The sequence below is a fragment of the Emys orbicularis genome, chromosome 2, assembly GCF_028017835.1.
Source record: "Emys orbicularis isolate rEmyOrb1 chromosome 2, rEmyOrb1.hap1, whole genome shotgun sequence".
NCBI lineage: Eukaryota > Metazoa > Chordata > Testudines > Emydidae > Emys > Emys orbicularis.
The window spans coordinates 280,122,656-280,138,502 of NC_088684.1; the positions used below are offsets into that span (position 1 = coordinate 280,122,656).

The following is a 15,847-nucleotide window of genomic DNA, read 5'->3' on the forward strand; positions in this document are numbered from 1 at the left end:
GATAATTTAGAGAGCTTCTCTCATAAGGGACAGTATTTGAGTATAGGAATTTTGAGACATGCCCTGGAAGCAGGAGGCTGAAAACAAAGTGTAGTTGTGTACAGCACTTTACCATGGACATTCTCTAGGGGTTTTTTGTTTTGTTTTTAAATAAAAGTTTTTTCCTTTCTCATTCGCTGGTTTGTTGTTTAATGAACCCCAGATCATTACACAGCGGTGGTTGGAAAAGCAGCCAAGACGCATGGCTGTAAAGTGGGTCAGAAATAGAGCCAGTGAATGGGACAGAAATAAAGGCTGTCAAAAGAGAAAAGCATATGTCTCAAAAGAATTAGAAATAAATGAAAACAATTTCATTTTGTTCAAAAAGGTGCACAAAATTCTTTGTTGTTTTTTTTTAATTAAAGAGAATAGTTTTGATGGGTAAAAACCCACCTTATTCACATTTTTTACTCCTCCCCTTTTTGCTGATAGAATTTGAAATATTTTAGTTTTGATTATTATCATTTAACGTGAAAATGTTTATCAAAAGTGAAAATAATTTGCACTTTTCTCTGAACCATCTGGTACTGGCCACTATCAGAGCAGGGGTTTTGTACTAGATGGACCATGAGTCTGATCCAATCTAGAAATTCCATCGTTCCTATGTTTTTTGTAAAAGTAAAATGGTTAGTTCTGGTGTCCTGATCTAAAGAACTTTCATATGATACCTTCATTCATTTTTTTCATCCTGCACCACTGCTGCAGTCTTGAAACAGCTTTAACGTTCCGTCCCATAGGTGGTTGCACTTCGCTGGCTGGAAGAATGATCCGGATATATCCCTTACTTACCTCACAAGGTTGCTATGCGGCTTAGGACTGGTCAACACTTGAAATGCTACACTTAGCACTTCAGTGTAGACACTACCTATGCCAATGGGAGAGGTTCTTCCATCAACATAGGCAATCCACCTGCCTGAGAGGGGGTAGCTAGCACTGTCTATACCGGGTGTTAGGTTGGCTTAACTCCATTGCTCAGGGGTGTGAATTTTTCACACTCCTGAGCAACGTAACTATGCCGATGTAAGTTCCCAGTGTAGACCACCCTCAGTTAGCTATTGTTCATAAAGTACTGTTATCTTCTGAGGAAGATGTGCTACAGGTGCAAAAATATCATTGAGCTGATCAATGTAGAAAATTATTCCGCCTGTGATGGGGGCTCGAAGTGCCAAGCTGGGCCATCCCATTGGCCCAGTTCAGGGTTGGAACACCCCATCACCCAATCATCAGGATTTCTTGGCAGTCCAGGGAGTTGCAACAAGGTGGGCTCCAATTCCCTGGCAGGGCTGCGTAAACAAACAATCCGTAACCCCTCAGCCTCCGGGCTAGGGCCAACAACCACAACTGGAGTTCTAGCTCCCTGGACAGGGCAGAACAGCTACCAGTCTGTAGCCCATGGGCAGGGCAAAACAAACAAGCAGTCCATGGCCTATAAGCCTCTGGGCTGGGACATAGAGCAGACAGCAGCCACGCCTGGGGGCCTGTGGTAGGGGAACCCAGCCCCATCCTCTCCACCGGGTTCCAACCCAGAGCCCCATGAAGCCAGGGATCTGCCCATTAGGGGTTCAGGCATCAGCTTCTACCACCTTCCCTGAGTCACTTCCTGCTACAAGTTGCATCCTGGATACCTCCTCAGCCAGCAGCAGCTTAGTTTCTCTGTCAGTCTCCGCAATCAGCAAGTCATCTGCGGCATAGTCCAAGTCCACATGCTCTGCCACCTGGAGCATCACCAGCACCTCTACAGGAGTCTGCAGTCCACATCCTTCCTTCTCTGCAGCCAGCCCCATCTGAGCTGGGCTGCCCCCTTTTATCTGGGTCTTCCACCTAGAGCATGTGCAGCAGGGGAAAGGGGGTGTGACCAATATATATTATCACTGCCCCCTGCTCATGATGAGAGAATTCTGCAATCATATCCATGTTTTTATCTTTTGAAGGCTTTTCATTGTCATTGAACAAGGCATCATACTGATGAGATACGTTTTGCATGGTCTTTGAGGTATGAGGAGGAACTGCTTCTTTGAACTGGTGAAGAATTGTATTTAATTCTGCATCAAGTTTATGTAAGCCTTAGGTACATCCCACCATATCATATATTAACATACCCAGAATGTCCTTTGAATAACGCACCTGCAAACTGTACTGTGTAATGATTATCAAACATTTGCATGCTGCCATAGATTTACATGTATATGGAAAAAACAGGCAATATCACATCATGGGTTTTCATCTGTTCCCTCATATACATCTCTTTATTTCATTACAAATTTGCATTGGTTCTGCCTGAAAGATTTAAAATAAACTAAACTACTTGCTGGTGGCCCTGTGTAGTCGTGCAGGTGGCCCACTCCAGCAGGGAGTGGGGCAGAAGCAGCCAGGGAGACGGTGGAAACCTGCAGCTAATTAGGGTGAGGCTTGTTAGGAGGCAGCGGCTGGGGCAGCCCAGATATAATGAGCTGCCCAGCAGAGCAGAGGGGAATCTCTCCCTAACAAGCGAGGGAGGAGGACTGGCTTCCAGGGATAGCACCGGAGATAGAGCAGTGCTGGGCAGGCTCAGGGGAGCAGAGGGTGAGCTCTGGCCTGTTACTTGCTAGGCTGCAGGCCCCTGTCAGAAAGGGCTAAGAAGGTGCAAGGGGAAGTGGCCCAGGGACAATAGGCAGACAAGGGGAGAGAAGGAGGGCAGAAAGGCTGCCACTAGAGGGTCCCTGGGTTGGGACCCAGAGTAGCGGGCAGGCCTGGGTCCCCCCCCTTGCACTGCACCTGGCTGCAGAGGAGCATAGCCAATACAGACTGCAACTTGCTCCTGAAGTGAGGGGCTAGACTTTGGGTTGTAGTTGGCCCCTGCGGTGGGTGCAAGCCAAAGGACTGCTGTGACCCCTGGAAGGGGGGTGAGAAAGAAGTAGTGGGCACTGCTGAGCGGGGGAGCAACGTGGGTCCGAAACAGCAGAGTAGAGCAGACAATGGGCAAGACACCACCCGCAGAGGGGGCTCTGGAGCTGGACTGAGCTAATTCCCAGAGCAATCAGCAGGCGATGCTGGGACGGTGAGTGCTGTGCCATTACACCCTGGAATTGTCCTGAGGTGGTTCTTCTTATTTCTGCACTGATCAGTTGTAAAGGCAATATCACAAATTTTATTTTTCAGGTCAAGGAAATGTCAGGGAAAGATCTGGACTTTTGGAGTCTAAGGTGTGTTCTAGCCATAGGTAGTTTTTTGTTTTTGTTTGTTTTTAAATCTCCATTTACACTGTAGTTTGTTGCTGACTTTTAGGTTTGGAAAATTGCCTATTTGGTTTCTGAGGCAGCAGCCTGAGTTGTTTTGAAACTTGGCTGTGAATAGAATGCAAAGGGAATCTCCTACCGCCACCCCCCATCAAGTTTATGCATCACTGACCACGCTAAGCATGTTATTCTATACTGTATACTAGGGATGGATAAACTGGTTCGGATAAAGTAAGAACTGATGGTGCTAGTATCTTCATGTAATTTTAACCAAGCCTTTTTGAATTTAGCATGGAACAAAAAACGCTGATGCTGCAAATGCTTGTGCATATGAGCAACTCCACTGAGTTCAGTTTGCAGGATTAGGGCCTTAGTGATCAAGAGGCCTTATAGCATTGTATCTCTATTGTACATTTTCATTATAGTATCCAGCTTATGACTTTGGTTGCATGCGATGCTTTCTAAACCTTAGTCATACACTGTAAGGCATCTGTTAGCAGCAGTGTTTAGCTGTGCATGTGATCTGATTCACACCCACTGTCCTGTGATGAATTCAGGGAGAGTGCTACTTCCTGAGGGCTGCTGTACAGAAGTTGCCTTATTGCTGCTCATTAGCCTGGTAAAAAAAGAGCAGGTTGCAAATTTGCAGCCAGAACTTTGTTCTCCCTTTAATTTTTTGTTTTGTTTTTTGTTAATCCAAATGTGTGTGGGAAATGTTCATTCCCGCCCCCCCCCCCCCAAACTTTCCTTAACTTTTCCTTACTTGGACTGAACATTTCTCCCCCCCCCCCCCAGTCATTACTTGCCCCTCCTCTTCTCCTTCCCCTGCCTCCTTTTTCAAAATGGAAAAATAAAGGGAAAGGCAAGAAAGTGATGGAGATGGAAAAAGAGAGGGGTGTTAGTGTCAAAGGGAGGCCCTGACTGGCGCCTCCTCCTGTGGCAGGCCACATTGCAAGTGGACCTGCCTCAGTTTGCCTCCTTCAGAGTCCCCAGAAATAGTTCAAACAGTCTTTCTGAGTACTATGGTCCTGGGGGGGAGGGAGGGGTTAGTTTACTACAACACTCCCATGCACATAAACCGTAAGAGAACAAGTCCAAACGCCAAGTCCTATAACTAATGCCAGCAGACCCCCAGCGTAGGCAGGCGGGATCAAACCTGAGACTTCTGGAGCTAACTGCATGACCATCTACTGCATGAGCTAAAAGCCACATGTGCCTTAGCTAAGGCTGTGGCAGACAAGGCTGGCTCCAGGCACCAGCTTACCAAGCAGGTGCTTGGGGCGGCCACTTCGGAGAGGGGCGGGACGTCCAGCTGTTTGGCGGCAATTCGGCGGACGGTCCCGCACTCCTGCTTGGAGTGAAGGACCTCCTGCCGAATTGCTGCTGCAGATCGCAATCGCAATTGCGATCGTGGCTTTTTTTGTTTGTTTGGCTGCTTGGGGCGGCCAAAACCTTGGAGCCGGTCCTGGTGGCAGACTCATTAATCTCTAAGTGGCCTTGGTGCCACTAGAGGGGACAAGACACCACACCCAGGAGATATGTGGGTTACACAACCATACCCCCAACAGTACATCAAGATGACCCCAGCATCTCACCGTGCCCCATTTCTCCAGCTTTCAGCCCTCTCTTGCCCTTTGACTTCGTTTCTCTGTCTTTGAGAGCCGGCAGGCATCACCTTCTGCTGCTTTCAACATTTGGCCCTCTCCAGCCTTGGTTCTCTGGTTACACACATGACCTGAAGAAGAGCTCCATGTAAGCTCAAAAGTTTGTCTCTTTCATCAACAGAAGTTGGCTCACTAAAAGTTTACCTCACCCACCTTCTCTCTCTAATATCCTGGGGCTGACACTGTTACGACAATGCTGCATCTAACACATGTAAGCTTTTATCTATACAGTGGGCTAGATTCTCTGCAGTGGCTACAAATGGCACATCTACTGTGCCCATAAAAGCAGCTGTGACCAAGGGAGGATTCAACCTAGAGAAGGTGAAGCAGAAATACAGCTGCTTCTCTCTCCCAGGGATTCTGTTAAGGCAAGGCAGCCTTAAAATCAAGCCAGATAGCCCTGCCGTAGGCTGCCTAGCAGATGTGCTCAATCAAAACATCTGTAACAAACCTGTGGACTTATTACTAGGCACTGTGTTAGCTCCAGCTCAACATCCAGCCAGCAGAGAACTCTGACCTTCAGGGTACAGGAAAGGGAAGTACATGAAGTCAGAGGTAATTAGGCTCTGGAGATACCCAGAGACTGCATTAGTGGTTTAATGCAGGAGCCACAGACCGAAGACAGCAGCCTAGGGGCTGGGGATGGTGGACAGAGAAACATCCTGTGCTGGCAGGGGGCCAGCAGTAGCTGCAGCAGGAGAATGTAGGTCTGAAGTTTGCTGGCCAGAGGACAGTCCAAAGGCATTACAATAATGTGGTTATCTGTAGACCCCTGTACTGAACTGCCCTTAGAGGCTGGGTCTAGCTAGTGGGTATATCTCTAGTACATAGTCAACCTGGGTTTAGGGGACCTGCACCTGCAAACCCATTCTTTCCAAGCTCATGCTTGAGCATCCACACCACATTGCTGTGTGAGCTTCACACCCATGCCCATCCACAATGCACTACGCAGACATGAGTTTGACTTTGCTGGTTCTGGGGGCACATCCCAGGGTTCTTAACGCACTTGTTAACTGTAGCTACTTTAGGTCTTGGTTCACGATGTATTGTGGGAGCATTTGTCTGTCCAGCCCACAGCACTTGACTGGAAGTGCTCTTAGCCCACCAATACAACTGGCCAAGCCATTTTTGGGTTTTCATGCTCCCTGCAACTAGTCAGTCACATGGATTCAGCACTGGTGGAAAAACTTCCCCTGCTCATGCTTTCCCTCCTGTTCTGGGAATCAGGCAATGCAACTGAGATGCATGTTGTGGTGGCAGTTTTTGTCCTATTGAAGATACCTCTTGGACGGGATACAGACATGGCAGCCATGACCCAGCTGATGCTGCTCATGCCTGTTTCCATAACTGCAGATTCCCCATTGTGTAGATGGCTGCTTCTGGAGCAGGGCCACGAGCACAGACTGGTGGGATCACATTGTCATATGGACCTTGGATGACCAACCGTGGGTCCAAAACTTCTGCATGAAGAAGCAGACAGTTGATCACACAGTTCCAGGAATTTCTCCAGCCCTCCAGCATCAGGGCACATACATAAGAGAGGCCATGCTGGTCCAGATACAAATTACTATAGCCTTTTGGAAGCTGGCTACCCCAGACTGCTACAGGTCCTTGGTTAACCAGTTTGGTGCTGGCAAGTCAACTGCAGGGGTTCTGGTAGTGGACTTTGTGCGGTGATGAGGACTATGATTTACTCAAAGGTGGCAGGCAAAAAGAACGTTCCTGAAATAACTGCCAGCTTTGAGAGATTGGGCTCTCCCACCTGCGCTGCGGCTAGCGCTCACGTGCCTATAGGTTGTCCTCACAAGGAGCACGAGTACATAAACTGAAAAGGGTCCTACTCCATCATTATGCAGGCCCTAGTCCACTACAGAGGCAGGTTTATGGACACAAACATGGGATCTACTGGCCAGGTGCATGATGCCAGAGTTTTCCTAAGATCAGGCCTCTACCTTCATGGTCAAGCTGGGATATTATTCCCACCAACTGGCATTATGGATGAAATCACTGTCCCCACTGTTACTTTAGGGGGCCCCACATACCCCCTTTTTGGCATGGCCTGTGAAACCATGCCCTGATTTCAGAGGGCTTGGCAAAAGAAGGTTCAACTACATGCTCAGTAGCTGTAGGGTGGTGGCAGGATGTGCATTTGGCAGATTAAAATCCCGTTGGCGCTGCTTTTACAACTGTCTGGATACTAAAGTTGTCAATGGTGTCCCCACCACCCGAGGACAGTCCTCCCCCCCCCCCCCCCCAGCACTGGGCTGAGTCAAGTTACCCCCCCCCCCCCAGGGCCAGAGCGCTGGGCTGAGCCGAGCTGCTCCCTCCTGCTCGAACGCCGAGCCGGTGGCCCTAGTGCCCGGCTGAGCCGCCTCACTTCCCCATCAGACTCCCCCACCCGCTGCTTGCTAGCAGCATCCATCCTCACTCCCCCGCCCCCAAAGAGAAGCAACATGTTGAGCAGTGGGGACCTGGGGGCGGGGGAGGTGGAGTGCAGGTAGGCAGGCAGCAATAGCAGCAGGCGGTGGGTGGGGAGGCCTCAGGGAAGGGGCGTGGCCACTGCGGTCCAGGTGTCCCTCAGGGCCGGCTGCCAGGGAAGGCAAAGGCCTATTATACCCCCTGCCCATGCTTCAGTCCAATTTTAGTTTTAAAAAAGTAAGTATTGCTCTATATAAGGCCTCCCACTCCTGTGTCCCCTGGTATGCCCTAAGCTGCATTAGCTATAGAGTTTTATATGTTTTAGAGACATAACAATGTACAAATATCATTAAATATCTGTATTTTTAAAATGTTACTTCTGTTTACATACCTGTGTATATTTAAATTTTGGCAGAAATAGTGATGATTTCTGTAACTTGGGGTTTCTTTTAATAAACTGTAACATTATACTGAAAAATGTGACCCCCCCCCCCTTTAGTTAGGCTCCAATCCAGCAATGTGGAAGGACCCCTGCACTCCCACCTCCCCCCCACCATCCTACTGAAGTGTCTGTTTGCAGGCATCTCGTTGCACACCTGGGACCTTGCTCAATATTTGTACCATGTGTAAAGATCTAGGGATCTGATCTTGTGAGGGGCTGATCACCTTCAGAATTGGGCCTAATCAAAAGCTGCCTATAGAAGTGCTGAGGATGATTATTGCTTGTTTCCTTAGGTAGAGACTATGGGAATGGTTCTGCTTCGTTTGGCGTTGCTGCTGCTACTAACCTTCTCCAGTAACAATGTGGAGGGAGAGCGAGATCAAGAGGTGTTTTGTGGAGGTTAGTGGTTGGTTGGTTTGGGTTGGGATTTTTTGCATTCTTATACTTTGACATTTCACAGATTAAAAACTCTGCCAAAGTTTTCAAACGTAGGTGCCATACGTAGGCCCTCTAAACATAGGTCCTCTATACAAGCAGCCTGATTTCTAGAGGTGCTGAGTGCTAGAGATGGTCAGGAAATGGAGCTGGGATGGGGGGAATTTTTGTTAACTTTTTTTTTAGAAATGTTTGTTTCTAGTTTTTGTGCATTTTTCTGACCAACTTTCCTGAGCACTCATCACTCTCCAAATCTTGCCTCTGCTGTACGGAGGGAGGTCCAGCAACTTTGCTGCCTCCTGCTGGTAGCTGCTGACTTTCTTCTTCCTGGAGGATACCAGGACTCTTTTAAAGGGCCAGTCCACCTGGGAAATTCCATGAAGGGCTACAGTCCCCATGGTGCTCCAGGGCAGGAAGAGGATGGCCATTTTCTTTTACATTAAAAAATAATGTTCTATAGTGGCTAAACCTCCCTGTCTAAGATATGGTGAAAGAAAGGGAGACCGTTCAGACCAAACTGCACTTTTCTATACAACATCCTTCCTTAGGAACACCACACCGGGGTGTGGTGGATGCACCCAGCTGCACTGGGGAGATGTTAGCTGGGTGTTTATGGTGTGAGAATCAGCCATATAAAGGTAACATTATCAACATTTAGCGCTAATAGCCCTTTAAAGTGACTGGGGGATTTTAGTACCTCTCTTAGTGCTGTATTCATCTCTCTGCAGATTCGGTTTTCTTTGCAGTCAGGATTAGAATCTTAATTTTTAACCAAGTGCTAGCTTAGATCCTGTTGAAGGCAGCAGAATCTCCACAGGGAGACTCTGAATTGTTAGAATTTCATATTTTTCTGTACCTGCATAGACCCCTTGTCCTTGCACGCAAGCCACCAAACAGTATCATCTGGCATCGATACTTCAGTCACTACCAGCCTAGAAGAGATTCAAACCAGTAGCCCAGATAAGAGAGGTTCCACAGCCTCTTGTCACTTCCTTCAGCCATCCAATCCCCTCCCTAGCCCTTTAAATCATACAACCTTTCTTTACAAACTTGCCTATGTCCCTGCATCCTATTACAGCTCTAAATTGGCACTTCTGAAAACAGTGTCTCAGGAGCAGCTCCTCCTGAAATTGCAGTTTGGTGCTGAGCAGGAAGGGAGGTCTGGCATGCTTGAGAGGTAGCAAGGAGGCATTTAAAACGCCACTGAACTAAGCAGAGAGAGCCTGGCTTTGTTCAGGAGTATTGCCTGTATGCAGGGCTACCCATATCGCACCTTTCATCCAAAGCGCTCTCGTCTCGTTGGTGATTCCACCTGGCTCCAAATAACAAGGCTTTGGCATATATTGACAGTAGTGCACACAAGGGGAAAAACTCTCCATCTGTGGTCTCCTAGCAGAGAGACAAGTGGCTGAATTTCTTAACAGATGGCTTAACAAACTACAAGAAACACGTGTCCCCCTGAGACAAATAACCTGACATCAGATCGTTTCAACAACATATTGAAATAAATCCTCCCTCATGAACGCTGGGGCTTCAGATGCAGCCATATCTCAGTCCCAGGATCCCTTGACAAAGCTTTGGGTGATGCAAGCACAACAGTTTTGAGAGATACCACCCTGCATTCTCTGCAAGCAGCAGAAGGAACCAGGGTGGCAGGCTGAGCAGTGACTGAAACGGCCTAAAGCTGCACAGTGATTAGAGAAATTGGGAGCTGAGGCATTAGTACCTGTCCACCAATATTAGATCTATTTAAGCCCAATAACCTCTTTGTTCCAAGAACTGTTTGTTTTTAACTTTGATAGTTGTATCATTATAACTGGGTGGGAATATATTTGGGCTGCCTATTACAGACAGAGCTGGCACTGTCACCTGTAATGTTTCCCGGCACCTCCCACTAATCCTGTTTTCAGTTCCTTATAACTTTGCCAAACTTTCACTGTTTGGGCTGAAATTTTCCATGACAGATGCCTGCCTCAGGCTGAAATTTTGGGGGAAATTTCAGCAAAAATGGTTCTGTTTCTAAGAATGAGATTAGGCAAAACCCTTTTTTTCCCCCTAATGGTAAATTTTTTTACAGCCTTTTCATTGAGAAGCTTTAATGCCCCCATGCTTTGCAGTGGGAACTTGACACTTGGCTCTGAGCCTCTGAGGTTTACCCTGGTTTCAGGGATATGCCTTTTGCTGCTCCTGGTTTAAAAAAAATAAAAAGGCCAAATTGTACATCTTTGAAAAATTGCCGTTCACATGCGCTCAGTTAAGACTTGTTAGTTTGGCAACTAAATTCTGCAGCAATTGCACTGAGCATGCTCCAACTGAGGGCTGCAGGGGCTGAGTAGGACTTTCCCTACAATTGCTGACGTAACTGCTATGAATCACTGTAATGCTGGGCACTGGAACTGAGAGCAGGGAGATTGTCTCAGCTATGCTCTCAGTGATCCCACCGCTGGCACTCAGATATTGAGGAAGAGAAAGCTGTCTGAAATGCAGTTGGGACAAGAGACAGACCAGGAATGGAAGCAGTGGTGCTGGAACAAGGGGATCCCGGGGGCCAAGGCCCTTACTTTTTTGCCAGGGCAGTCCCCACCTCCTTCCCCCCCTTCTTCCCCCCGAGGCCTCACTGCCCAGCCAGGCCAGCAGCTGGTGGAGCCCAACCAGGGAGCCCAGGCAGTTGTGGGAGCTGTGTGGACCCCAAAAGCAGCCCCCTGCCCATGTCCCCACTCCCCACCCAGGGCAGGTGGAAGTGGAGGGTCTGTGACTCCATGCCAGCTCCCCACAGCTGCCCGTGCAGCTTTGTCCCTGACCTGGCTCAGGGCAGGAGATGGGGGTTTGGAGCCACAGCCCAGCCATGGTAAGAGCCACGCAGGCAGCTGTGAGGAGCCAGGGACCTCCATCTGCCCTGGGTGGAGGGCCTGGGAGGTGGGGACATGGGCCAGGGGCTGCTCTCCTCAGCCCTCCCCTCCCCACGGGCAGTGGAGGGTCCACCGCAGCTCCCCACAGCTGCCTGGCCCTGTGCGGGTCTTGTCTTATGGCCGGACTGTGTCTCCGAGGCCCCACACAGAGCCAGGTTGGGGACAGAGCCACACAGACAGCTGTGGGGATTGGGGCCCTCCATCTGCCCTGGGTGGGGGGGTCCAGGCAGTGGGGACATGGGCAGGCAGGGCCGGCACCAGCTTGCCAAGCAGGTGCTTGGGGCGGCCACTTCGGAGAGGGGCGGTACGTCCACCTATTCCGCGGCAATTCGGCAGACGGTCCCTCACTCCCGCTCGGAGCGAAGGACCTCCCGTCGAATTGCCGCCGCAGATCGCGATCGCGGCTTTTTTTGCGCCGCTTGGGGCGGCAAAAACCCTGGAGCCGGCCCTGTGGGGAGGGGGCTGCTTTTAGACCACTTTTGGGAAGGCTCAAACACCCTTGAGTGGAAGTGAGATGAGGGGGTGGTATTATCCCCATTTTACACATGGGGAACTGACGCATGGAGAGATTAAGGTCAAAAGTGTCCACTAATTTTGAGTGCCCAATTTAGGTGTCTAGGAGCTCATTTTTCAGAGTACTTATTATATAGCTTTGTGTTCCAAGCACAGCTCCCATTGACCTCATTTGCAGCTGGGAGAGATCAGTACTTCTGCAAATCAAACCCCAGGGTCTCACGTTGAGCATGCAGAAAATGAGGAGCACACAGTGGCCACCCATGAAAAGATAGGTTTAAGTGACTTGCCCGGCATCACGCAGGAACTCTCTGGCAGAAGCAGGGGTAGAATCCACTTCTCCAGGGCAGCATTCAGCTGCTTTAACCATGAGACCGTTCTTTCTTTTCCTATAATCACCTGCCTCATTCACTAAACACCTTCCAACTTCTGCAACAAAGCGCTATGGGTTCTACAGACAACAGCCTCCTTCATGGGTCTCTTCATTCTGGCATTTCCTAACTTATGAGTGTTAAACTTTGCAACCTCAAAGGTGGCTTTGTTTGTTTGTTTTTGTTTTAAATGTAGTTTGTCTATGATTACTTCTTTATGAGAGCGAGGTAATTTCTTTTATAGATAATATTGGAAATATCTTTTATTTTTATTTATGACATACAAAGCTGTGCTGGGTGTTTTACAGCCCAGTACAGAAAGACATGATCCCCACCTCAAGCAGCCATCCAGTATAAAAATATATAATTCCTGAGTCAGAGATGCTGGAACTAGTGGTGCTGCCACACCCCCTGGTTTGAAGTGGTTTCCATCATATACAGGGTTTACAGTTTGGTTCAATGGCTCTCAGCTCCCCCACTATGGAGATTGTTCCAGTACCCCTGTCCTGAGCAGTTTATATAGTAATTTTCTTCTCAAAACATCTAATAGTGGCCTAGAAACCAATCTAGATTTAAAAGAAATACCTTCAAACAATGCTGATGTGCAGCCACCTTTGAGGTGGAATATGGCAGTTCTTTAACACTGGCATGCTGCACAATTGTCCAGGACAGAAAGTGAAGGAGAGAACATCTTACCACTCTCTTTAATCATATGCAAAAAACTCAGTACAGTTACTTAACCAACAATATAGCCTTTTTAAAAAACAAACTTGTAATTAAATAAAGATTCTGTCTCTTAAGAATGTACTGCAAGCTTCATTTCTGATGTTACAGTTAAATAAAGAAATACGTATCTGATTAACTGGAATCCTTTCATGCTTATTGCTTGAGTCAGAGGTCTTATAAAAAAGTATTTGAGATTTTAAACTGGTATCTGAGGACAGCCTGTACCTGGTCTCTAAGTAGTCTGACTGTGTTGCAATATTCTGTTCTGTGGCTGATAAATTTATTTGTTGGGATAAAACAAATGGTGCTCAGATCTGAAACTTAAAATAAATGTCTTTTTCTGGCTACTTGTACTATATTATTTGTACTGTTACAAATTCTCAGCCTTGGTTCCTGAACTTCCACACTTCCGGCCACAATTTGTGATTGAACTAGAATGTATATTTTAGAAAGCTATCCAGTCTTGATTTAAAGATTCCAAATGATGGAGGGAGAAAAAAACCCAAATTTTTTCCTTAGAATAAACAAGATCATCCCCCTTCACTCCCCCCTCATCCCTTCTCTGGTTTTTCATTCCCAGAAGACTGCATACTGTCCTCTTTTCATCCTTCATCTTCCTTTCTGAATTTGAGGTGGTTTCTATTTTCTAAGTATCAGAGGGGTAGCCGTGTTAGTCTGAATCTGTAAAAAGCAACAGAGGGTCCTGTGGCACCTTTAAGACTAACAGAAGTATTGGGAGCATAAGCTTTCGTGGGTAAGAACCTCACTTCTTGCATCTGAAGAAGTGAGGTTCTTACCCACGAAAGCTTATGCTCCCAATACTTCTGTTAGTCTTAAAGGTGCCACAGGACCCTCTGTTTCTATTTTCTAAGTTGCTTTTCAGTTTGGTTAAATTGGAACAGTCCCACCATATTCTGAAACTAAGAATATTTTCTGCTGAAGACTTATGGTATGTTCTCATTATAGAACTTGTTCAGTAGAGTATAAGTAGGTAATCTTCCAGACATAAAAATCCCCTAAACTCACCATTTGTTAAAGAATAATTAATAAAGTATCTAAGATGCTTCAGACAGAATAAGTCTAAAGCTTGATGTCTAGAGGAGTTAGTGTGCTACATATGACCCTGTTTGCTAGACATTATGGTAATTTCATAGTCAGTAAGTGATATTGGCCTTTGTCCCAGAAGTTGTGTCTACACTAGGGTTTTGGCAAAAAGTTCCCACCCTTGCAACTACAAGTGTAGTTCCACTGATGGTAACAATAGAGGGAGCTCTAGTATAGACTGGCTACTTGGCTTTTTAGCACTGGTGTCTAACCCTGCTTGGAGCAGATCTAAAGGACAAGGTATTAAATACACTGCTGACTGCAGGAGCCTTCTCTACACTAATGCTTCCACTATTGGGAAATTTTTGCTAAAAATTCCTAGTGTAGACAAACCCTAATGTAGACACCTTTGATTTAGTATGTGGGAAAGGGAGGACTTGTCTCAGAATGTGCCTAACTCCTCAGCAGACTCTTGGTCCCTGCTGGGAGGTGTAACCTGTGGCAGTGCGGTCTTAGGGCACGTCTTCACTACCCGCCGGATCGGTGGGTAGCAATCGGTCTATTGGGGATCGACTTATCGCGTCTAGTGAAGACGCGATAAAATTGATCCCTGATCGCTCTGCCGTCAACTCCGGAAATCCACCGCGGCAAGAGGCGGCAGCGGAGTCAACAGCGGTGCGGCAGCGGTCGACTTGCCACAGTCCTCACAGCCAGGTAAGTCGACCTAAAATATGCAACTTTAGCTACGCTATTCACGTAGCTGCAGTTGCGTATCTTAGGTCAACCCCCCGCTGTAGTGTAGATCTAGCCTTAGTGAGATCACGGTCTGAGAAAGGAGAGGAAAGCAGAGACACCAGAGATGGCTGGATCTCAACATAGAACCCAGATTCACACTCCTTCAGCCTCCCTGGACTGTCTTCTTCAGCTCTGGCAGCATGGCTCATAAAGTTGGTATCCTACCATTGGTTTCACCTCCCCTTCACCTGCTGTGCATACATACTCCCCACCTTCACCTTGCATTAGAAAAACAAAAACACAGAGGGGAAATTGTTACTGCTCAGAATTAATGACCTGGGAAATTAGGATAAATGTTACATGGAGTCATTGTTCTCTGACACTCTCCTTTCCCTCTAACTAGCCATTCATTCTAGCCTTGTGGAGCCAAGTTTGTAAAATTCCATAGTTTTTAACCGTGATTAAACCTATAGGATTCTATTGAAATGACTCAAAACTCTGTAGTAATAGAGAATGAGATCCTTTTTGAACCATCCCATAGGAGTCCACAAGAGGATAGAAGCCATATTTACAGCCCACAAGTGAGACATTAAAATATGTATTGCATGAGAGCCCTAGGTCTTTAAATAATTTACACATTTGTAGTGTGATGGTATTTACAAGGGACCTACCAAAATAAAGTCTGCTTTTGTATGAGGAAATCAGTCTAGTTTTGTTTCTTGATCCTGACAGCTACTACACTTGCACACAGAGATTCTCTTTTTCTTTTGGTGAGAACTTTCCTTTTCCAGGGACTTAAGGAAAGATCTTGCTCCCACTGAAATCAATGACAAAACTCCCATTTATTTAAATGGGAGTAGGAGCAGGCCCTTCAAGCTTAGCTGCATTTTGTTATGAAATTGCTATAATGTGCTTTGTGAGCCAGGTGGTTAAATAATCAGAAAGCTTTTCTAGCTGATGCTAGAACATAGCTGTGATAGAGGAGAATTCCACTGTACCCCTAAGGAATGGTCTGGTTCCAAAGCCCATATAACTATGGTGATCCTAGTAGAAGATACAGTAACATTTCAGAGAGCTGCTTATTTTATTGGTAAGTTTTAGATACTGTAGAGTTAACAGATTTTTATCTTGCCTGAAATATGCTTAGTCGAGGGCATACTTCAGTATGGCCCCATTGTTAGCAGACCTTCAGCAGCTTGTGTCAAATATCAGTATAATGGACTTACACAGGCTATTGATTTAATGACAACTATTGCTGCTAGGAATTGTTCTAATGTTTTCATTAGACTTAAAAAAATGTTTTAACAACAAGTTCATTCAGAACTGGATAATTGCA

General features: G+C 46.9%; 1 protein-coding gene across 1 annotated transcript in view; it reads left to right on the forward strand.

Moving 5' to 3' along the window:
* The first annotated feature begins 8,080 nt into the window (after positions 1-8,080).
* The window catches only part of CNPY1 (canopy FGF signaling regulator 1), a 69,315-nt gene continuing 61,548 nt past the window's right edge, over positions 8,081-15,847 (forward strand). The window contains exon 1 of the mRNA XM_065400018.1: positions 8,081-8,177. Within this exon, the coding sequence (XP_065256090.1) occupies positions 8,081-8,177 (97 nt within the window). The remainder of the gene's footprint in view (positions 8,178-15,847) is intronic.